This window comes from Eptatretus burgeri, chromosome 6, assembly GCF_056783735.1.
Source record: "Eptatretus burgeri isolate ZD-2024b chromosome 6, Ebu_testis_v1, whole genome shotgun sequence".
In the NCBI taxonomy this organism is placed as follows: domain Eukaryota; kingdom Metazoa; phylum Chordata; class Myxini; order Myxiniformes; family Myxinidae; genus Eptatretus; species Eptatretus burgeri.
The window spans coordinates 15,159,708-15,184,541 of record NC_140966.1 but is presented as its reverse complement, the minus strand read 5'-3'; the positions used below and the strand labels follow the sequence as shown (position 1 = coordinate 15,184,541).

Sequence of the window (24,834 nt, the reverse complement as noted above, 5' to 3'; positions counted from 1 at the left end):
CCAAACATGGAAACAATATTCTTCTCCAGGGCAGTCTGAAACCGATCGCCTTGAAATTTGACACAAGCCGATCGAAGCACCCCGAGGTGGTGTCGATATGTAGAGTTTGAAGTTATTGATTCGTTTCGTCCACCTGAAAGCGGTAATGTGGGAAAAGGGCCCGAAACCCTGTTCGGAGCGCCAAATCGGTTGGCCCGCGCGACCGTTTAGATACGGTTCATCGGGATTCAAACCGGGCAACTTGGACGAATCCAATGACAACAACAATATTTCACAATTGTATGAATAAAAGGTAAAATGGCCTCCAAACATCGACCTTTATTGAAGTGGATCATCTCACTGAATTGCCCTGTGTTTAAGTTTTGCTGCAACGCGTGCATTGTCGCGATCGAAGGATGATGCTCTACTTATTTGTTCCTGCGGACAATGGATTTGACAATGGATCCATTTTCCCAGAAAACGTATGAATGGGGCTCGTGTGGGATGCAGATTTGGATTGCTTGGACGATGACAGCACTGCTCGCAGTTTCAGTGTTTATCTTCGATCTGGTGAATCCAATCACTACAATTCACGGACCGGTGTTTGTGTGTTTGTGGGTTTGTTTGTCGGGCTACTTCTCCTACAGCTCTGATCCAATTACGTCCAGACTTGCTACAGAGGATCAGCATAACCCCAATGAATGTATAAGGGTGTTTTTTAGATCCTCGTGGAGGATCTCCAAGTCTTACTCACGTTGTTGTTCTTGTGGACTTTTTTGTTTCACAGCCTACAGTTTTCATAGAAACTTCCTGAAACTTGGTGTATATATGTAAAAATACCCTGCGCAGACAGTAACCATCTCCGATTTTGAAAATTCCTCCAAGAAAAAAAGTTATGACGTCAAAATATCTCCGCTAATGGAAATCGCCGAAAAAATTATCTCCGAAACTCGGCAAGTTTTTTGAATTCTGTTTGTGGGAATCGAACAGGGCATCGGCAGAGATGAATTATCGCACATATGATACATCATCACTATGACGTCGTATCAATTTTTATGACGTCATTCCTATTTTTTGACATTTTTTGTTTCACAACCCAGAGTTTTCGTCGGATCTTCGTGAAACTTGCCATGTATATGCAGAAAGCCCACGCGCAGGCAGTAACCATCTCCGATTTTGTAAATTCTTCCCAGAAAAAAAGCTGACGTCATAATATCGCCGCTAATGGAAATCGCCTATACCATTATCTCCGAAACCAGGCAAGCTGTTTGAATTTTGTTTGTGGGAATCAAGCCGGGCATTAGCACAGATAATTTATCGCAAACTTGATACATCACAATGACGTCATATTCGTTTTTATGACGTCATCATTAAGAGGACGAGGATCTTAGCTCATTTGAGCTTGTTTTTTTTTTAATCTTTGCCGGTGGCCGGGGGGGGGGGTGAGGGGCGAGGAGGAGGAGGCCACAAATTCTCCATGTAAATGTGTATCGTGTTGCGCCGCCTCCAGGTGGTGGAGGGTATTACACGTCTCCACATTTACAGAACAGCATTCCTGTCCCCACGTTTTCCAGCGCTGTGAGGTGTTTTGATTTACGAGCAGGACGTACGTAACCGGATTTTTTTTGCCGATATCGAGCTTTCAGTCGCCTATACACCGCCCAAATAAAGGTATGCGTCAGAAGAGCGTGTTGCATGCTTTTGGAACAAGATCACTCGCAAGACAGCCACTCTGAAGGATTACTCTCCACCGAGCGTGATGGCCGATGGGTGGAGAAAGATACAACTACACAACAGTTGTTGCACATTTATATTTTCTCCATAAGTGACCTTTTTTGCTTCTTCATGATGACTTTAAAACATCCCCTGTGGAGCTCGAGCCGGCACGGGTACGGTCACCACACACATCACACACCACAAACGTAGCAACACATCAAAATGACGAATACTCGTCGAGTGGTCCGATTGTATTGGGTATCAATGAGCACGAAGACCACATGGGTCATGGGCAGGGACGCTCGAACATCAGACGTCCTATCATTGTGGAACACGAAGAGCGGAGAACAAGAACAAAGAAATAAAAAAAAAAAATAATAATAAATAAATAAATAAATAATAATAATATACGTGACGTCATGTTCATGGTTTGGAATGTACCATGTTTTTTCCGAGTGAACAAATTAAAGGGGGGAGGGCGTGGTTATTACTGACCACTTCCAAACTACATATGATCAACAGCTGGCACTTTCGAAACGATGACCCATTAAGGCATAATGACGAATGAGTGGACCATTCGGCTCCGGCTCATCATCATCATCATCATCATCATCATCATCATCATCATCATCATCATCATCATCAACAACAACAACGACGATGGGCCGGGACTGTCACGTTGGAAAGCCGAAGCGCGCATTGTCGCTGTGAGGTGGTGCTGTGTGCACAGTGCGGATGCCACGCCCCGACGTGTGCCAGAGGGAGGAGAGAAGGGGGAGGAGCGAATGAGAGCTGCCGTTGGTTGTGAAGCGCGAGACGCGGGAGACGCCTTCAGCAGAGGAACTCAAGAGGATCCTCTTCTTCTTCTTCTTCTTCTTCTTCTTCTTCTTCTTCTTCTTCTTCTTCTTCTTCATCAAGCCACAGAGCACCTCTCTTCATCTCCCCGCGTTTGCGATGTGGTGGTTACTGGTGGACGACGAGCTCAGATAGACGGTGCATGTCCGGCGGCCGCAGGATCTCCGCTCCCAGTGAGTGTTCCAGTCGGATTTGGAGAACGTGGAGACAAAACGAATGTTCTCTTCAAACCTCCGTTTGGCATGGGGTCAATGGGCCCTCGTGGTGATATTATACAGGGGGCTGCACAAGGGGGTGTGCAGTGTCAGAGTGTGCATGGGTGTCCACACTCGACTAGTGGAGTGTGTGCATGCCGGGGAAAACAGTTTGAACATTTGAGGGATTAATGGTTATTATTGATATGTTATTATTGATATGTTATTATTGGTATGTTATTATTGATATGCTTGTATAATCAATAAAATACGTTTTGTTTTTCATTACTGTATACCTACTTTTGCAGCCTCCTGTATTAATCGGTGTGTGTGTGTGTGTGTGTGTGTGTGTGTGTGTGTGTGTGTGTGTGTGTGTGTGTGTGTGTGTGTGTGTGTGTGTGTGTGTGTGTGTGTGTGTGTGTGTATCTGTACATACAGAATGCTCATTGTCCCGGCCGGTGGTGTTTGTGTGTTTGTGTGTGTGTGTGTGTATCTGTACATGCAGAATGTTCATTGACCCAGCCGGTGGTGTGTATGTGTGTGTGTGTGTGTGTGTGTGTGTGTGTGTGTGTGTGTATCGGTACATACAGAATGTTCATTGTCCTGGTGGTGTGTGTGTGTGTTTGTGTGTGTGTATCTGTACATACAGAATGTTCATTGTCCTGGCCGGTGGTGTGTGTGTGTGTGTGTGTTTGTGTGTGTATCGGTACATACAGAATGTTCATTGTCCTGGCCGGTGGTGTTTGTGTGTTTGTGTGTGTGTGTATCTGTACATACAGAATGTTCATTGTCCCGGTCTGTGGTGTGGTGTGTGTGTGTTTGTGTGTGTGTTTGTGTGTGTATCTGTACATACAGAATGTTCATTGTCCTGGCCGGTGGTGTGTGTGTGTGTGTGTGTGTGTGTGTGTGTGTGTGTGTGTGTGTGTGTGTGTGTGTGCGTGTGTGTTTGTGTGTGTATCTGTACATACAGAATGTTCATTGTCCTGGCCGGTGGTGTTTGTGTGTTTGTGTGTGTGTGTATCTGTACATACAGAATGTTCATTGTCCCGGCCTGTGGTGTGGTGTGTGTGTGTTTGTGTGTGTATCTGTACATACAGAATGTTCATTGTCCCAGCCGGTGGTGTGTGTGTGTGTTTGTGTGTGTGTTTGTGTGTGTATCGGTACATACAGAATGTTCATTGTCCCGGCCTGTGGTGTGGTGTGTGTGTGTTTGTGTGTGTGTTTGTGTGTATCGGTACATACAGAATGTTCATTGTCCCGGCCGGTGGTGTGTGTGTGTGTGTTTATGTGTGTGTGTTTGTGTGTGTGTTTGTGTGTGTATCGGTACATACAGAATGTTCATTGTCCTGGCCGGTGCTGCTGGTGGTCTACGTGTTGTGCCGAACCCCCCCCCCCCTCCTCCCCATGTACCCTCGGGGTTCCACGTTTGCCAACCAGGGCGTTCATTTTCTGGTGGAAAAGATTGCTGTTCCAGAGCTCCCCAGTCCCCATGCCTCACCATTCATCCTTCACCATGTCATCCCTTCCCTCATGAACCCTGAACCACACTCGTGCTCTTACTGGCACAACAACTCAAAATTCTGACAACCTCGACACGTTACCCACCGTGTGTTCATCAAGAGTTGGGGAAATTACAAAGTTCTGTTGAAATAACAACTTTTATATTTTTCTTCCAACCTCGCACGTCGTCTGATCTTGTGTTGCCTTTGCCTACGTTCGTACGAAATGCCATTCATAAATATCACCTTCATCTCATGTATCAACAATGCAGTTTGTGAGTGAGTGCTTGTCCTGCATATTGAGTGTTGTGTGTGTGTGGTCTTATGGTAGCTTAGCTGCCAGGGTAACTATCATTTCTTGAAGCGTGACTGTGTCGCTGATGCAGTGCCCCTCTACCAGTACACGCACTGGAACTGGTACGCATTTCGCCGACCTCGGAAGGATGACAGGCTGAGTCAACCCCCTGGTGTATTAATTAAGCGGCCGACGGGGCTTGCACTCAGGACCCTAGGATTCCAAGCCTCCACCCTAACCACTGAGCCAACACCAGACGCGTGTGTGCGTGTGTGGTGTGGTGTGTGTGTGTTTTTTTTTTAAAACCTCTGTTACCTGAGGTGGCAATGTGCAAATCTTCTGAGAGTTCACTCACATACCTGAGGTTCACTTGTTATGAGCTTGACTGGATTCTCACTTGTAGACGTGTTACTAGTTTGACTGCATTCTCACTTGTACACTTGAGCTGTTGAACAACTTTGCTGGGAAATCTGAATATCATGGAAAGGTAATTTTAAAAACAACTAGAAGGGGGCACTCGGTAGAGCGCACACATCCGCCAGGTCAATTCGTTTACGTTTTGTATCCCACTGACAGGCCAGATCTGGATTCGCACCTGAACTAAAAGTTAATTGCCTCGTTCTTGTCACCGAACCAACTCGTCCACCGAGTTTCGTCCGAATCCATCCGTAACTTTTTGAGATGTCCTGTTCACAAATAGACACACAGGGGTGAAAACACAACTTCCATCCACCTTTGACGGCAGAGCGAACAAACTTGCGACCACAAGCCAAGATGTGGAAAGGTTGTGCAGAAGAAGAAGACTAAAGAAGATGCGTTGTCGTTACAGTGCGTGCTGTGCTCGAGTCCTAGTCCCATTGGTGTACCAAGAGAATGAGCAATAAGTGAAAATGGCAACAACATAGTTGTCAGTGTATTTTACAAGTGTGAGAGGACTATATTGGCTAAAAACATGTAGTTTATCCTTGGTTCTTTGGGTTTCGAACGTTCTCCTGTTTTTGTTCCCAAAGTTCACTTCCACTGCCAGATGTGGTTCACGATCTATTTAAATCTCATGTTTGGGTCAGAGTTGTGGCAATTTTTTTTTTTCACATTCTAGCTTTGGTATTTTGTTTTGCCTAAATGCTGTCACTACCTTGTTATGATGTGTTATTTGTCGTACTGACAGAAAGCCTCAGCGGTGGCTTCCTCACCGTTGAGCCGTGTCGTCTGGATTGGATTCTTGATCCGTCGATAAGCCTCCATGCTGTTCCATCGTCGGGTACGCCGTGCTTTGTGGGGAACGTTGTTCCGGCTGTCACGTATGCCATCGTTCCCTCGTGACCGTTCCACCCGTATGCCTTAATAAAAGAGTTGGTGATTTGTATCCAGCTGCGGTGGCCCAATTTTTGTCGAAATGTGGTGGTGGTGTGAGGTTGAGCAGCATAGCTGTGCGATATGTGCCTCACATGAGAATTTCTAACTTCGGACATTCATCACATTTGAATATTTCATAATTTGCTGTTTAAGTGTGTCCTTAAATGGTGTGTGCCGAATTCATTGAAGTGTGTATGATGCTTTAGCATCCCTGAAACCCTCATCAAGGTTGTACCGTAGATGGGGTTTTTTTTTCCTTCCAAGTACGACTAAGCTACATAAGTAAGGGTCCAACAAAATGTAGCTTGCCGAGATCGTTGCAGGTGGACTATGATCAAAAGCTTAAAAAATAAAAACATAGCACATCTTTTAACACCTTCATGGAACCTTTAATTACCATTCTCAAATCTCCTCCATGACACACAATCTGTTGGAACTCGTTTTTCATCACCTCCTGCCATTTTGTATTAACCTTAAAAGACAAGTTTAATAACACTGGTATTGTGTATATGTTTATACATGCTTGCAGAACTGTTTTGCAATGTGCTACTTTGACGCATGTAGTCACATGTCGGTCCAGAGTCCGCAGCAAGCGATTTTATTGACAGAACAAGAACCCCCCCAAGCTAAACTTTAGAGGTTTTCGCATGTGACTTGGAATGGCGTGTGTCTCGGTGGTACCTTAGCATATTTAGCATTGCAGCGGTGAATTCTTAGCTAATGCCTGCTGATGGATGGAAGTCTGATGGAAGCTTTGCCCCTTGGCTTGAAGAGTTTGGTCAGTTTGGCTTTGTCTTGTGTCATGTCCTGGCACTGTGGTTCATGTGCTTCAAGATTACCCTCCTGGTTTATTTTACGACAAGTCCCAGCAAGCTCGTAGCTTAGAATTTCGATTAAATAAATGAATGATTTACACTTTGTCGGATGCATGAGGTGTGCGTGTGTGTGTGCAACCGTGCGTGCGTGTTTTGATCATTGTTGGGTCGGTACTTTTTAAGGGGCAAAAAGCCAGATTGTTTGTAAAAGTATATATATATATATATATATATATATATATATATATATATATATATATATATATATATATATATATATATATATATATATACACACAAGGTATGATTTCTGGGTTAATGGTAGATTGTTTTATTCATTGAAAGTCATTGCTGCATTAAAAAACCAAAGATCCTTTCTGTTCCAAGGTTTGTGTGTTTCTTCAGGAGTCTTTTTCTCTTAAGTTTGCAAAAGTGGATTTGGCTCTATGGGAGCCATCTGCGTACAGGAGAGGATAGCACAGGTGGAAAGAAGGGGATTTAATTGGGATTGGGGGTGGGGGGGGGCATGTGTGTCAAAATTCCACTATTTTAGTTTTTTTTGTATATTTTCTTGTCCCCCACCCTCTACCGATGTTGATTTGATGTGTGAAAACAGGTGCAATTTTTTACACGTTTGTAACATCACTGCCATTCTCCATCTTTTCTTTTTCCTTCACACATTATCATTTAAAGTGTGTCAATGGCAGATCCAAGATTTTGGGAGATGGGTGGGGAAGGAACGCAAAGGAAGTGGGTGTGCTTTGCAAATTTCCGAATACAACTGTCAAAAAATATTTTGCTGGTTCCATGAGTATGCAGTGAACTGGCTATAGCTGCAGAAGAAATCCCGTGTTAAACTGTAATAATAAAGAAAACCAGAGTTGGTGTCAAAGCCACCCAATGCTCGCCTGTTTATACATTTATCGTTTTTAAAAGACGTCTCATAATTAATATTTTTTATAATTCTCTAACAATTTTTTTTTTGGGGGGGGGGGGGATTGGAAATCACTTAAAACATGTAGAAATGCAAAAAAAAAAAATTTTTTTCTCTAAATTTTTTTTTGGGGGGGGACCAAGTCCAAAATCTAATGGCATGATCCTTGGACCATACCTAACCCCCCCACCAAGTTTCGTCGAAATCATAATCACTTAAAACATGTAGAAATGCAAAAAAAGAGAAATGGATATTGTTGCAAAAACTTTTTTTTCTCTAACAATTTTTTTTTTGGGGGGGGTTGGAAATCTCTTAAAACATGAAATGTAAAAAAAAAAATTTTCTTTAACAATTTTTTTTTTGGGGGGGGGGGGGGTGGAAATCACTTAAAACATGTAGAAATGCAAAAAAAAAAAAAAATTCTCTAACAATTTTTTTTTGGGGGGGGGACCAAGTCCAAAATCTAATGGCATGATCCTTCGACCATACCTAACCCCCCCACCAAGTTTCGTCGAAATCCGTCGAAGAGTTTTTCCGTAATACGAAAAATTTAACATTTTCACGCTCACACTCACGCTGACGCTGACGCTCACGCTGGGGGTATCACTATAGCTCTGTTCTTCGAACAGGCGAGCTAAAAATGAGTTGTAACAATTACTCCTGAACAAGCTCGAATGAGCTAAGATCCTCGTCCTCTTAATGATGACGTGATAAAAACGAATATTAGGTCATTGTGATGTATCAGGTTTGCGATAAATTATCTGTGCTAATGCCCGGCTTGATTCCCGCAAACAGCTTGCCAAGTTTCGGAGATAATGGTATAGGCGATTTCCATTAGCGGCGATATTATGACGTCAACTTTTTTTCTTGGAAGAATTTCCAAAATCGGAGATGGTTACTGCCTGCGCGTGGGGTTTCTGCATATACATGGCAAGTTTCACGAAGATCTGATGAAAACTCTGGGTTGTGAAACAAAAAATAGGAATGACGTCATAAAAATTGATATGACGTCATAGTGATGATGTATTATATGTGCGGTAATTCATCTCTGCTAATGCCCTGTTCGATTCCCGCAAGCAGAATTCAAAAAGCTTGCCGAGTTTGAGATTATTTTTTTAGGCGATTTCCATTATCGGAGATATTTTGACGTCATAACTTTTTTTCGAGGCGGAATTTTCAAAATCGGAGATGGTTACTGTCTGCACAGGGTATTTTTACATATACAGTATATGCCAAGTTTCAGGAAGTTTCGATGAAAACTGTAGGCTGTGAAACAAAAAAGTCCACAAGAACAACAACGTGAGTAAGACTTGGAGATCCTCCACGAGGATCTGAAAATTGATGAGGGATGGAAATTCTCCCCCACCACATACCAGAAACACCCACCTCAAGCCCTCTCCATTTTTGATTGAAATTGCAACACGTGGCAAAAGATGTCCAGGTTTTACGGACATAAAACGATGCATCTCTTACTTGTTAGCAGTGTAGCTACCCTCCAGTTGGGTGGAGTTTGCGCGTTATTTACTCAATGAAAGATCAAAAGTCTGACGGGGTATAAAAGGGTTTTCAAGCATATGTTCCAATTGTACATAATTAACAAATGTAGTCAGGTCCAATAATATGTAATTAATCGATGTACTCATGTTCAAACGGTACGTAATTGATAGACATACTCGCATGGGTTGACCAAGGCTTCACCTCGACCGATGCTTCACCTTACCCCCTTGTTTTTCAGAGATATATATATCTCAAAATGTGTGGAGCATGACAAGTGTTCCTCCAATCTCCAATGGACGTAAGGCCTACGCATGTGCGCACGAAAGCGTTACCTCTGACCCGGAGGCTTCAGCCCGGCCACTCATGTCAAAAGACATGTTTTTTTTGGAGGGACTTGTGTCTCAATGGTAATTTAGCATATTTAGTACTGTAGCAGTGCGTTCTTGGCTAAATACAGATATTGTCAAAGACAGAGATACGTGATTTTATGGTTATCATTGGTTAAACATCAAACGGAGCCACCTATCCAAATTTCTGGCTAAATTACCATCGTCAGGACAGCATACCATATAAATATCTAACCAATGATGACCACAGTCATTGTTTAAATTCCTGGTATCCCTGTCTTTGACAATCTCTGTCTTCAGCTAAGAACATACTGCTACAATGCTAAATATGCTAAGGTACCATTGAGACACATGCCCGCCATGTCACATGCAGAACCCCCCTGATTTTTGACGCGAGTGGTCATGCTGAAGCCTCCGGATTGGAGGTGACACCTTGGTGTGGGCATGCACAGAACTTATGCCCATTGGAGATCGGGGGAGCGCTCGTCATGCTCCACACATTTTGATTTCTCCACTCGATCACACATGCCTTCTGGTTTCTTGGTTTGTATTTGTGCGAACAATTGTCTGAGTGACAGACAGACTGCTGTTCTTTGCAAATTATGTGGGTTTATCATGTGAGACATAATCCATGGCTGATGCTCACCATTGCAACCTGGAGGTATGATTGGAATATATATTGTATAATATTTATAGCCAGGATTCGAGGTTCGCCATGAGAGGAAGCGCTCGAGTTCCTCCTGAACACTCGATCCTGAGGCCACCAGCCGCAGATAGCTCAGCGGGTTGCGAATCAACTATGAATGCCAATTGGTACCCCGAATCCTGGCAGGGTTCTCACAACTTTGCGTGTTACCTTTCCGTTGGATGACACCATCAAGGGGGCATATGCCCTCAGTACGGACAGGGAATTACTGCCAGGCGATACAGTGAGTGTACGCTGGCTAACCAGGAGCAAATCACGTGGGGTATAACTTTCCAGCTAACACTACATGCAGACTATGTTGGACCAATGGAGGAAAAGACCCGACGAGCTGGGCACATTACAATGACAAACTTATTTACAGGAATGACGAGGAAATGGATGTGGTGCAGCAAGCAATGGTTTTGATACAATGAAAATCCGTACAGCAGGGACTGCAAGGATTAGTGTGGTGTGGCAAAAGAAAATACAGTTATCGACAAAAGAAGACAGTGCAGCGCTAAACCGTTCTCATACTTCCACAATCTTTCTTTACTTAATATGACAGGCATCATCAGAAACATTCCCAAGGAAAGTTAGAAAAGCAAAGAAAGATGAGGAAAGTATGAGGCAGTTGCGACCTCTTGATTATCAAGCGGAATTGACAAACCTGCACGGCCCAGTTGTTGAGGGGGGGGGGGTGTAGGAGGAGGAAAACTGATGGTGTCTTCGGTGCGTGGTACAAGTTAGGTGCAGAGAGGAAACTGACAAAAGTCTGCACATCAGTGGAGCCGCATTGAAGGGGGTGACTGTTACGGACTTGCCCAGGTAATCACAGAGCTCTTTTAAGAATATGCGTCAACAGCAGATGAGACAGAAAGAAAGAAGAAGAACGTGTAAGGAAATAGCGTCGGTTAGTGTTGATGCTACTGGTTTGGTCCAATGACTGTGCTTGATCTGGCACCCAGATCCCTCGCTCACCTAGCGCTCCACTGCGGCTGATGGCCTCAGGATCGAGTGTTCGGGAGGAACTTGAGCGCTTCCCCTCATGGCGAACCTTGCTCCAACTCGTTTGCTCAGTTATGTTCCACCGCTCTGTTCCACTAATCCATTCCGCCTCACATCACCAAGCCAAGCTGAATCACGAGCTCCATTGAACCACATGCTACAAGCGATTTCTGTGCAGAATGCGTGGCTCTTTGTAATTACTTTGTAAGGGAGGAGCCTAAAGGTGGATCAGACAGGTAGCAGTTTTCCAGCACCCCATTGGTGTAGTGACGATTACCACGGCGCTGGCCCCACCCACGCGAGGGTACAGCCATGAAGATGGCCCCATTATGTTCTGAGCTTCCTCACGCGACTGAGCTCCACACTTAATATTACGTTGGGGGTATTTAGCTGCACTCTCCAGGCGTGAACGTGCGCTAAACACCCAATAGGGACTGTAATTGAGTGGAGTGCTTGGGCTATTGACATTATGTTGAATGCAGTTTAGCGCACACGTGCTCTGAGTTGGATGCCTGAATATCCAGATCCAAGTGTCTGTAATGGTACGCGGCGCCTCTGGTTCATTGTGACTCCAAAATGTGGTGTTGTGTGATGGTGGTGAGTTTATGGTGTGGTGGTTATGGTCTTTCATTGTGTTTGTTCGTTATGGTTGAGGCAGCAATGACGAATGTACAGCGAGCTTGGGTTATGTTTCAATGCCGTGGTGGTTATATGAAATTCGTTTTGAGGTTGTGTAATCATTGTAGTGTGGGTGATTGGAGTTTATTGAAGGTTGAGGTGAAGTTCCCAATGAATAATGGCACGCGATTCAAATGGGGAATTTGCGCATGTTTGCCAATGAACTGCATGATATGCATGCTATGACGGAGAGGTTCGTGTGTGCAGTAAGCAAGATAGGAAAAGAATGGTGAAAAAAATCTACCTAATCCCACACAATGTGTGTTGACCCATAAACCCATTACACATGAGGGAAGGGCTGTGTAAAATGAATAATAAGGAAATAACTATTTTGGGAACCGCTATATTATGTGTTCCATTGCCTTGGGGAATGACTGTTTCGCAGAGCCATCACACACACGCACAAAAAAAAATATTTATATGTATGTAATCAGCACTATTTACATAAAATTGTGGATCGGTTTGTTCTGTGCAAGTTTTGCCATCCTTACTGTAATTCACGGACCGGTGTTTGTGTGTATTTGTTTGTTTGTGGCACTACTCTTCCGAAAGTTCTGGCCTGGTTACATCTAGATTTTCCACGTAGGATCAGCATGACCTCAATTCGTGCGTCGGAGTGTTTTTAGCTCACCTGGAACGTAGTTCCGGTGAGCTTCTGGGACGGCGCGTCATCCGTCCGTCCTTCCGTCTGTCCGCAAATACTTGCAACTTCTTCTCTGAAACTGCTCATGTGTTTTTGATGAAACTTTTACCACAACCTTCATCACTGTATGTGTACCAAAATTTGTTCACTGCATTAAAAAAAAAACATTCTGGTCTGAGGGGATCTGTGGAGGGAACTTCGGGGGTGTTAGAAACGACACACACAATTCTGATAAAACTTGACTACAACCTTCATCACACATGATGTACCAAAGATTGTTCACGACATTAAATAAGTCGGGGTCTACGGGGAGGTTTAGGTATTTACTTTCTTCTCCATTACATATTTTGTTGGTCATCCATGCCTACCAGTGGTTCCCTGGTTATCTTATCCAGCTGCTACCAGGTGAGCGCCCAGGGATATTGGTTCACGAGTCAGTAAGTGACCACTATATTCGTTATGGGTGTGTGTCTGTCTGTCTGTCTGTCCCGAGCATAGCTCCGTGGGTTTTGATCCGATCTTGATAAAATTAGGGTGTGAGGTTTGTATCACGATCTCGTTGTGTTTTCCGGAGAATGGGCGTGCTGCGCCCATAAAAAAATGTGTTTTAGGGGGTAGCCGGTTTCAAGTTGCATCTTCTCCGAGGGGGTTTGTCGAATCTGGCAGGGATTTCGGTATTTGGTTAGCCCAATGGCACCTGCATAGCCCCACGGAGCTCGATTTTTTTATTTATTTATTTATTTATTTTTTCATTTTCGTCCCAAGGTCACAAACTTAGAAAATGTCAAAAAATCAATAAATTGGGTATCAAGCTCCTCGGGTTTTCAACTGTCTCGAATGAAAGTTGGTATGCAAGTAGTGCTCTTCGAGTACGACAACTTTCATCATTCACGTTTTTCCCGATTCACGCCAGTTTGCCCGTGGCGTCCCCTCGAAGGTCAAAAAATAAAAAAAGGCGAACCGTGTACATTGCTCGTGAACCATCGCCGTCTCCAGACTTGTTGCCCCTATGTTTATCTTTGCCAGTGTTCTTTGGGGTTGGGAGAGGGGGACGATGATGCACATTCTCCGTGTAAATGTGTATCGTGTCGCGCCGCCTCCAGGTGGGGAAGAGTATTACAAGTCCCCCCCATTTCCAGTACAGTGTTCCTGTCCCCACGTTTTCTAGTGCAGTGATGTGTTTTGAATTATAAGCCGTAGGTATGTTTTTGCTTCATGCACGCAACCCGGGTTATTTATTTTATTTTGTGGAGCGATTGAGGCAGCTGTCAGTTGCCTATACACCACACAAATAAAAGTATCTGTCAGAAGAACGTGTTGCATGATTCGATCAAGATCGCCCATCGGGTGGGTACTTTGCTAGTCATTTGTAATTTACCGTAAATTAACGTGACCTCAAAGGCAGTCATCCTTAACGTACAGTCTCAGATCCCAAATCGCAGCATCGTGCAAAAGCAATGTTTGGCTGTTTCTCACATCCTGTGAAAGCAAAAACACTTTTCCACAAATATATTGTGGTGCAGATAATAGTTGCAAAAGTGTCCAAAGTTTATTTTGATTTCGTTATACATGGGCCAATATATTTCAGGATTTTTCTCTCTGCGTCTTTCCCGAGCTGTTTACTACCATAGTTATTTTTCAAGTTTATTGAGGCTATTCAGAAAAGTCCTGGTCGCATTGTGGCGAGTGGAAGCTTTCCAAATTGAAATTATGCTTGTAGAACCAGATCTACAGCAATATTTTCCAACCAACCAATTGTGCTGGATTGAGCTTAAGAGGATTGAAGGAAGAATTATGCCGGGAGACGGATTATTATCCGTTGGAGTGTCCTCACAGGTTTCCAAAGTTCTCATTGTTTATTGCCAAAAGTGCAGTGATTTTAATTGTGTTTTAACTCTGAGCAAGAAGAGAGTGCACATTAATTTCATGTTCTTTTTTTTTTTTTTTTTCTTCTAAGATCCTTAAGCTTATTTGTTTTTGGAAAGTGGAATCCAAGTATTGTCACTGGTTAGACCATTATGCTTGAATGCAGTCTTTGATTTTGAGAAAATAAGTTCTGTGTTTCATTAGGCCTGGGCAGCTGCTCATAAATATTTCCTTGTAACTCTTCACTCTTTCTTTTCTTTTTTTATTTAAAAAAAATACAGTATTTATTTATATATATTTTCTCTCTCCATCCGTGCTGTGTTTGGGAGATTTGAGGCTCCAGGAGGCTTAAGGTGATTTCATGGCTCGGTTCTTATAAACCTTGCATTACATTCTTATGAGCCACCTTTGCATTGTGCAACAAATGTGTAGTTAGGTGATATACCTTGAATGCATTTTGGGAATTTTTCCCCTTTTCTGAGGTTGATAGTTTCATATTTGTATTTATCAGAAATGGTGCTTTCTTTCCAAGTTTTTGCTTTATTTATTTATTTATTTATTTATTTATTTATTTATTTTGCTCCATTGCATGCATACAGCCAAACCAGGTATCTATTAATTTCTGCCAGTGGAGAGATTTTTCAAGGAGGTATTGGTTTATCTCTCTCTCTCTCTGTTGTACTTCAATTGCTCACCACAGACAAGTTTGTAGCCTTGCAATCTTTTATTGACTCCACTCTGGTCTTGTTCTTACAATCTTTCCTCCCCAGGTCATACACATTCTAGGCGGAAGCTCTTACCTTGTTATCCTTCCCAGATATCAAGCTTGACTTTCACCTCCATTCGTTCACCTCTATTTATTTATTTATTTATTTCACATGTTGAGCAGTCTTCCCAAATCTGTTTGCTTGTAATCGTTCCTCCAGGTCTTTAGGTCTGCTGTCCACTGCCACCTCATGGTCTCTCCTATTTCTCCCTGTGAGCTTTCACTACACATCCTCCTTTCACCTCCACCTTTCCTCATCTTGTAGCTCATGCATATTCTCATCCATCTGTTTTACACTTTTCCCCATTTTTATCCTGTTGACCCCTTTCCTGTTCTTATTCCATTTTTCCATGAGCTATGAAACACTAATTTAGGATATTGTCTTCGGAGTGCTTGAAACTGTGTCCCAACAGTGATTATTTGGGTGTGAAAGTTGGAGGTTGGGAGGTTGGGAGCTGAGGGTGAATTGAGAATAAAGGAAGGGAAAAGGTGGGTGTGCTGGGGGGTGGGGGAGGGGGGAGTGTGGACACGAGTTGCTTTGGCAAGGATTACAACCCTGGACAGGTCACCAATCCAATGCAGGATACTTGACTGAGGGTGCAGAAATTTGGAATTTAGCCATGGTTCCACCAATAACTCGTACTCTTCACAAAGGACACTGCAGAATCTTTATCGCCTACTAATTTGTGGCAGTAAATGGGACGCCCGGTTGAACATCCATCTGAGAGACTGCGTGCATGTCGGTGCATCGCCCTGCATGCGAAACACCAGGTTGACAGTTTATAGCTGGGTCGAGATTCAAATGCAGGTGAGGCAGCTCAGGCGAGTGTGTGTACCCCTAATCTATCCAGCCAGCTTGGAGCGGTGTGGGAGGGCGGGTTAAAAACTTCAGCCTTTGTGCATATATGTACTAATTATGTGGTTCCTTAAGGCATGCTGGGTAGGCTTGACACTCTTGCGAAGCAATTAAACCAGTAAACATTTTCTTTCAGTGTTCTCGTTCAAAAGCTTGCGCTTGTGAAAGATGTCATCGGATAATAACCAGGCTCAATTAAATGCAGATTGATGAGATAGCCTGCTCCGACACATTTTTGAAGACTTTCTATACGATCAACATTATGCATGTAAAAGGCCAGGATAACAGCCTCTAAGTAATCCTTGAGACGAGTTTTTGTATACTGTACATAAACATACAAAAACTTAGAATATACGACGATAATACGCAGCAAACATGTTCCAGTCACTTCATTCCAACTTGATTTATTTATCTCGGCTACATTTGGCTCTGTCCAAGATTAACTGTGCCAAAAAGTTTTGCGGCAGACCAAGATTTGAAACAGCCGAGAGTTTTGGAAATACCCGATCTTTTTCAAGAAACTTAAAAGGAAACTTCACTTTTAATTTATTTTTTTACCTCCACTACCTAAGGTGGACGGGAGGTTGTGTTTTCACATCTGTCTGTTTGTCTATGAGCAGGATATCTCAAAAATTATGGATGGATTCAGACAAAACTTGGTGGAGAGGTTGCGTGTGTGACAAGAACATGCCGATTAGATTTTGGTTCAGGTCCGGATCCAGATCTGGCCTATCGGGATACAAAACGTAAACTGTTCAGCCTGGTGGAGGTATGCACTCTACCGAATGCTGTTCTCGTCTTGGGTATGCACCTACTGGTTTATTTCCCTGTACTTTCGTTGTGGCATCAAGGTTTACTCAAAATGTGTTTTATATCTATTTCCAGATGAAACACCATCATTTTACACTTATTAATAATCTATCTATCTATTACTAAAACTCTCATCATGTATGTATGTGTGTTCCTGAAATACAGCCAAAACGGTACAGGATAGTGCAAAAATTTTTAGGGCTACTTTACTCACTATTCTCCTGCGGTGTGCAGTATCAAGTTTCGTTCAAATCGGGCAACGAAAAAATACTAAAAAAAATCAATTCCCAATTCAGTCAAGTACTCTTCGGGAGAATTTGATCAATGCAAACAACCTCAGTGTTGTAGTTCACTGGAGCTATCTTTATTTTTTTTTTTTCTTGAAATGATATTTATTTAAAAATCTCAAACATTTAGTATAGACAAAGAACGATTTATTTTTAAGCATAAAATAAACATCGCCATTTTGATCTAATACTTCTGTGTTCATTAATAAATAAAATTGTGTTTAGAAGATTACGCACAATAATTTCTTCGACTTTCTTTTCTCTGTTTTTTTTCACATTGACGCACAATATCAAGTTTCGTTCAAATCGGGCAACGAAAAAAATTATAAAAAAATCAATTCCCGATTCAGTCAAGTACTCTTGGGGATTATTTGATCAATGCAAACAACCTCAGCGTTATAGTTTGCTGGAGCTATTTTTTTTTTATCAACTGCCATCACAACAAGAACCCAACGGGTTCACCGTCGTCTAGTGATCTATGAATGGCCCTCGATGTAAAATCTTTACCACTATACAGAGGAAGGTTTAAAGTTTTGTTTAATGAAAGGATGTTTTCAAAAAGTCAAGTATTCTGATCAAGCCTACTAGGTATCCTGATGCACATGTCGTCCATGACTTTTCTCGGCGTCTTGGTTCATGTGGTGTCCGCAATCCTGGATCACTGTTTTCCAGGTCTACAGCAGTCCTGGAAGCTGTCTTTTAGCCGTGCTTCTTCGGAAGTTCACCCCTGACCCCTGCAAGAAGAAGTCACACAGATTGTTCCAGGCTTGTCATTTTCCAGGCTAATCCTTTGTCCAAGTTTGCAGGGAAACAGATTGAGATGACCTTGCCGTTGAGTCAGGAACAGGTACAATTCAAAACATCATCCATGGTGTGTGGGCACACCCCGTTCTGATGAAGCTATGGCGTCTCCTCACAAAACATAGATGTTACATTTTCATGAAGAAGAATGTAGCATTTACAAGTCACTATATTGTCATCGTAACCATCAAAAAAAAAAAGAGGACCGTATTGTTGTAACGTACAAAAAAATAATGGAGCATGAAGGGGACAAAGGATTAAAGTAGATTGACAAACCATTTGACCTTCCTCCTGATAATAGTGGTACGGGTTTAATGTTTTTCATCAATAGTTCATTAATAAACGTGTAAAATCATGGCGTTTCATCTGGAACCATGTATATTTTTGATTATTTGGAAGGAAAAAAAATGTGAGCTCAATGAAACTCTTGGGAAAACACGAACATTCATGTTCAGTTTTGCATTATTCACAGTTGACTTTAACTTTCTGTCAAGCTGAGGACCAGTACTCTGTAAATCACCTAAACGAGTTTTTTCATGTTGCAAAAAACACACCACACACACACACACACACACACACACACACACACACACACACACACACACACACACACACACACACACACACTAGAATTTAATCATCTCAACAACCTTTCGTAGGTCTGGCAGGATGGCCTAGAAGTAAGCACACTGTCAAGCCTGGGTTTGAATCTTTGCCCAGGTGTAAACTGTCATCACTGGGCATCCTGTCTGCTGGCATTAGTTGGTGGACGTTAAAGATCCCAAAGTGTCCTTCATGAAGAGGAGGCGAGCCCATCCGGCACCGTGGCCAACTTACAAATTCCTGCCCTAACCTTAGTCGAATTACAGGCCTGGCCAGGCAGTTCGTGAAAAGGGCCAAGCTTCCTTCCTCTGGCCAACCACGCAAGAACGTGGAAATGATTGTGGCACAAAAAACCTTTCCCTAAAAACCATTTATGGGTTTAAGGAAGAAATACAATGCAATATATATATATATATATATATATATATATATATATATATATATATATATATATATATACATATATATACATATATATACATATATATATATATATATATATATATATATATATATATATATATATATATATAATATATTCTTCCTTTCCTGCAAGTACATAACAATCTTTTACATGTCTGAAAAGGAAGGTACAGAGGTAGCACACAGTTCACTTTTTTGCTTTCAGCTGTTTATTCTGGGTTTGATTCTTGACCTTGACGATAATTTATTTGGTACTTTGCAGGCAATGTGGTGCATCAGCAAGTGTGCCATCCTTTAAAAGGGACATTAAGCTCGTGTCCCATCTGCCTGTATTTATTACTGGCAGGAGTTAAAGATCCCATAGTGTTTTTTGGGGAAGAGTAGTTGAGTTATTGCTGGCACCCTACCCAAATTTCAACATTCCCATGCTAATGAGCAAGGGCACCACATCAGTGGCAGTGCCGTACCTCAGGAATGACATAACCAGTGGGCAGAATTTGTAATTGAATCGCATTCCAATAATCATTTGATAAATACTAATCTTATGGACTTAAAACCTTTTTTAACCTCTGCCACTGAACCATTAGAGCTTGGTGACTTATGACCACTCGTATACCAAAGGTGGACAGAGGTGACGTATTCACTCCCATTTGTTTATTTGTCTGTTTGTGCGCAGCATATCTCAAATAGTTATGGACGGATTTGTACGATACTTGGTGGACAGCTTGAATGTGTGACAGATGTGTGACATTGTGCTCCTTTATAACATTGAGTCGTAGAATGTTCCAACCAATGTTGTTTATTTATTTATTTATTTATTTTTGTTTCCATGAGCATCAGCACTTTCATTTTGTGACTTCCTGGATGCTGGTCACAGCCCATTACAATTAAAATTGCACCTCATTTTCGATGCATGAGCAAAATGAATGCTTGCCCATTTGAGAGTGGCTTTGCATTACGTTGGCATAAGAGCTTGGTGCTCATGACTCGTGGGATATTTGTCTGATTTGTGCACTGCAGCCACTATCCATCTCTTTTACTGAGATGTACTCATGAGGGATGCGTGTTTATGGCCTGGATAGTAATATGGCTACTAAATTCAATGTGCTTGAATAATTTTGGTGAAACTGCCAAAGTGGAATGATAAATGCATTTGGTTTATCCATCTCAGCTTGGAGTTTTGATGGTACATATCTCCAAAGATTTATCAAAAGCAATTTTGAAGTCTGGATTTTATATATCAGTCTTTGATGAGCGAGAGAAGGATTGGCAACAGGGTTGAGGAGGAGGAGAGGAGATTGGGACCATACTCTGTGCAGTGTTCGTGTTGCTTAAGCAGTCTCCTTGGCTATTGGGCACAATCCTGGACAGGTCGCCACTCCAACACAGTATACCAGAATGCTGGCACTCATTTTGCCGACCTCGGAAGGATGACAGGCCGAGTTAACCTCACCTGGTATTAATTCAACAGCTGAGCGGGATTTGAACTCAGGCCCCTAGGATCCAAAGCCCACCACCCTAACAATTAAGCTAATACCAGGCATGGATACACCAATCGGGATACACCAATAGCAGGGTCGAGGGTCAAAGGTCAAAGTCGAGGCAGACTTAGATAAACAATGGCCGTAAATAAGGGAACTGGAAACCCAGAAAGACGTGAGCTTTGGGAGCATTAATGGGGCTGGAAATCATTACGGTTGGAATAGGGGATGACATGAGATGGTGGTGAACAGCTGTCTTGATGTTCTGGAAGGAAGAATGAGATTGAAGAAACTGAGGAAGTTGGTTCCACAAGTTGGGGGGGTTGATTATGAGGAACAAATGGGTGGAGGTGAGCAGTGATTCTGGATTTTGTGGGTTCTGGCAGACTGTGTGCCCTGCAGAAACCTCGGGGGAGAGGGGGGGGGGGAGAGGAACAGAGGGTGCTATCTGAAAAAGGACGTGGTTGTAGACAGACACACCACTGACCTGTCTGTGATGTGAAACTGGTAGGCCCAAAGACTCGGATTCACTGTCGGAGATTCCAACCATTTTGAAGGCCTTTGTTTCCATGTCATCAAACTGAGCAAGGGGTAAGGCAGGGGTGCCAGCCCTGAGGGAGAGCAGTACTCCATCAAACTATGGCTGAAGGAAAGGCTTTGATCAACGGAGGATGCCCAATCTGTGGCTGGCTGTGGAGGCCAGCTTTGTTATGTGGTTGGCTGAGGAGAGGTCATGGCTGATGGTGAGACCTGCAAAGTTCGAGACTGAACCTCTTTCCAGTAGCTGAACCTGGAAATAGAGAGGTGGGTTAGCTTGATAATCCTTACAGGGTGAGACAGTAGGATTTTCTAAGATTGAAGAACATGTTCCATTCACCATTCCAGCATCGAAGCCATTTCAAGATCAGCAGAGAGTTATGGCTGCCATAAAGTGAAGTTGCCTGCCAAAGGGAAGAGAGGGTTTTTCAGAGCATCACATAGGTCATTTTTATAAACAAGGAGCAAAACTCGGCCCAACACACTGTCTCGGGAAACGTCAGCCTCCACTTGGAGAGGAGAGGAGAGGAGAGGAGAGGACTCCATTGACGTTGGCCCATTGAGTGCGTGAGTGGAGGAAGTCAGAAATCCTGGAATGTAAGTTGCCATGAGTGCCACAGGCAGAAAGCTTGGCAAGCAAAGAAGGTGGATTGGATAAATTTTTTGGAAAAGTCTTGTGGAAAAAGAGCAAGAGGCATTTTTGGTAGAGGTTTGTAACAAGACAGATTCTAGGTAATTTGGACATACTAATTACGAATCTGCTTGTTCCCAAACTTTTGTTTGCATTTTTAACCTCCTAATAAGCATAATTCAAACCCGGCAAAACAACAAAGCTTTGGCACATACTTTTTACTGCAGGCAACAGAGTTTGCTCATGTTTTAATACCGAGATGCAAATTTATGGGGCAACTCGAGGCAATTCATATCTTTTGTCACATTATAAACGACTTGCTCGATATTTGAATTTTTGAATCGCTTTGCATAACATGACTTGTTCGCAATTTTCAATCACACGTCCAGGTGACACCCGTTGGTTCTCTCACAAGCAAATCTGGACGTGATGCAGAGATAAATATGGAGACCACACAGACAGCTGCTTCGGTGTTCAGATGTACACAATTATTTTGGATTTAGCATTTATCACAGGCATTCTCATTGGTATATCTGCAGGATCCACAGACTGCCGCTGCATTCATAGACTGCCGCACAGAGTAGTTTGGCCTTCCTACATCCGTAGCAGAGATTTCTGCATCCAGTAAGACATGAATAGCAGATAACTTTCTCAGGCTTCAGGAATTGCAGCTCGTGCCATGAGGATGTGTTGTAGCATTCTCCCCTGCCACTCCCATCCTCCCTCGGCAGATTTGTATCTGGGCGGTGAGCTTGCTTATAGATCATGGTTTGGTCATGCACCACATAATGAGAAACCACAAGGCATTGCTCATCGATGGTATGGCCTCTGGTTTTTCTGCTTTCGCGAACATGGTGCAGCAAGCCATGTTGGCAGAGTCGATTATGGTTCAACGTGGACATCCTACATTCAAATGTCTAGCTGCAGATTCAATCTTCTCTTCTGTTTAAGTTGCCCATCACCAAAACCAGCAAGGAGGATATACTGTTTGATGAACACCTTCCAGGCAGATTGCTTTGTGTGATTTCAGATGGAAATATATGACGTCACTGTATCCTGTCGGTGCACGGAAAGGTAGGAGTGATGCTGCAGCCCCAGGAAGCAGTTCGTCAAAGATTTCCTTAATGGGGAGGATGTACTTTGGTTTCTTTGCTGTGCCTGACTTCATCCATAGATTCTGGCAGGAGAAATAATGATAATGTTGCACCAACAGTCGAAGCACATCAGTATCTCTTGCAGACGCAACAACATCACTGAAGTTGTTGATGCTATGCAGCACTAGCTATGTATAACCCTCTTCATGTTTTGCAGTACGATCTGACAGATCAGTGGATATCTGTGATGACTGCACTTTCCCGTTCATCAGCAAATCACCCCCCCCCCCCCCCCGTGACAACAATTTCCCTGTCAGGTGGTGCCTTTGCTATCACCTGCTCTGGTAGAAACCTTGCCAGGTCAGCCTTGTTCTCAGGCAAAGCTAAAACGTTTGGCCAGCTAAAAGGAAAAGGCACTTCAGGCCCTTCAGTGACATGCGAAATTGGTCGATTATATTCTTGATGCTTCACTTTCAAGTACTCGTCTTGATGGATTCTTCCCGATATCTATCAAAAACAACATGTATTCGTCCGTATGATGGACGAGCATGTAACACTGATGTTGTGAAGATATCTGCAAGGTCACCAAATGTATTTGCTCCAATGGACTTGCCAAGGGCAACAACTAGTCCATCTATTACGAGACTGGATGACACACCTCAGCGTTCAATGATTGGAGGTGAATCAATGTCTGCTGGAAGTACGTCAAGCGGCACAGATTTAGCTCCAGTTCTCAATGACCCATTCATTTCAGTGATATTGGCCCCTTCATCGGCTCGTGCTTCAACACATGCTGAAGGTCAACCCTGCGGCAGCTTCATCGTCAATGATCAGCCATTGTTGGACGCATATCAGCTTTTAAGACTGTTCTTTTATTCTTATCTTTACTGTCACTCACCACTTCATACAAGCTTTCAAAAGTGGGAGCATTTTTCCTTGTTATTGTAGCATGGAATGGAAATGCTGTGCATTTTATTTATTTTTGTTGAAAATTGTAGGTAAGAGCCCACCTTCTCAGTGCAGAGGTTATCTTGGTAATTCCCACTATACCTCCTCCCATTTTTCCTGCGTCATTCAGCCACTCCTGGCTATGGTCGGGGTCTACCTGGTTTAACTTTTGGGATTATCATTTGATAACAGCGGGGCTTGGATTCACACAAAGATCAGGCGTTCATGCAATTACGTCATCGTAAAGGTTACCCTCCACAGAAGGCAGGCACCCCTCACCCAGTTGCAACAACCAATCGGCATAATCCTCGAGTCATTTTTTGACTTCTTTCATCCGCACCATCTAGTCGATTGAGCACTTATATTTGTTGTTAAAGTTATCGTTGTGCAATATCGCCGCTTTAATCCAGTAACTTTGCAGTCACAACAAAGGGATTGCAGTTTTTGATTATAGTTACAATCATTATTAAGATTATATTATTGTTATTATGACGAAAATTATATTGCTGTATTACGAAACCAAGGATAATTTGTTACTCCAGCAGTAAAATCCGTGTTATGATTGTAGTTACTCTTATTTTTATTAACGTTACATTATTACTTTCTCATTTGGGTGGTGCAAAGGCAATGGAGCACTGCCTTAAACTCTCCCTGGGGGGGGGGGGGGGGGTGGGGACAGATATATATATATATATATATATATATATATATATATATATATATATATATCCAATTTCAGTGGTTGCTCGGAGACAAGGCAGTAAGTAAAAAAAGCTGTTTATGAATAACCGGTTGAATATTTGAATAACAGTTTGATCCAGAGGTGAGTGAAGTCGTCGTGCTGGTTGTTGGACATGTTATATTTGAGGTAAGAGGTGCACGATCTATCATATTATCACAAAATTGAATGTGTGATGGCAGTGACAACGATGTGATTATACATTGTATCCTCTAGCGCAGGGGTTCTTAACCGGGGGTATGGGAACTAAATGCTGGGGGTATGGGACTCGATCTGTGAATATTTGTATATATTTGATTTATTAATTTATAGTTGGTTAGAATGTTACATTATGACGAGCACTGTTATTCAATGTTTGTATATTTGTAATTTCTCGTTTTTATTTTTTTATTTTTTTGTAGATATATATGATAAATGCTTATGATTGCCTTTCATGTTCTATTCCTAGCTATCCATATCTAAAATAAATTCAAGCGATTGACATCTTTGGAAGT

At 42.6% G+C, this 24,834-nt stretch overlaps 1 protein-coding gene across 17 annotated transcripts in view; it reads left to right on the top strand.

Annotated features, from left to right (window-relative positions):
- The first annotated feature begins 2,460 nt into the window (after positions 1-2,460).
- The window catches only part of MICAL3 (microtubule associated monooxygenase, calponin and LIM domain containing 3), a 329,542-nt gene continuing 307,168 nt past the window's right edge, over positions 2,461-24,834 (top strand). For 4 of the 17 annotated variants that reach the window (XM_085884104.1, XM_085884109.1, XM_085884106.1 and 1 more), the window contains exon 1: positions 2,466-2,723. In XM_085884104.1, the coding sequence (XP_085740230.1) occupies positions 2,481-2,723 (243 nt within the window). In that variant the 5' untranslated portion in view covers positions 2,466-2,480. Of the gene's footprint in view, positions 2,724-5,706; positions 5,800-24,834 lie in introns of all 17 variants that reach the window. The other 13 variants (XM_085884102.1, XM_085884103.1, XM_085884101.1 and 10 more) reach the window with 8 other exon arrangements.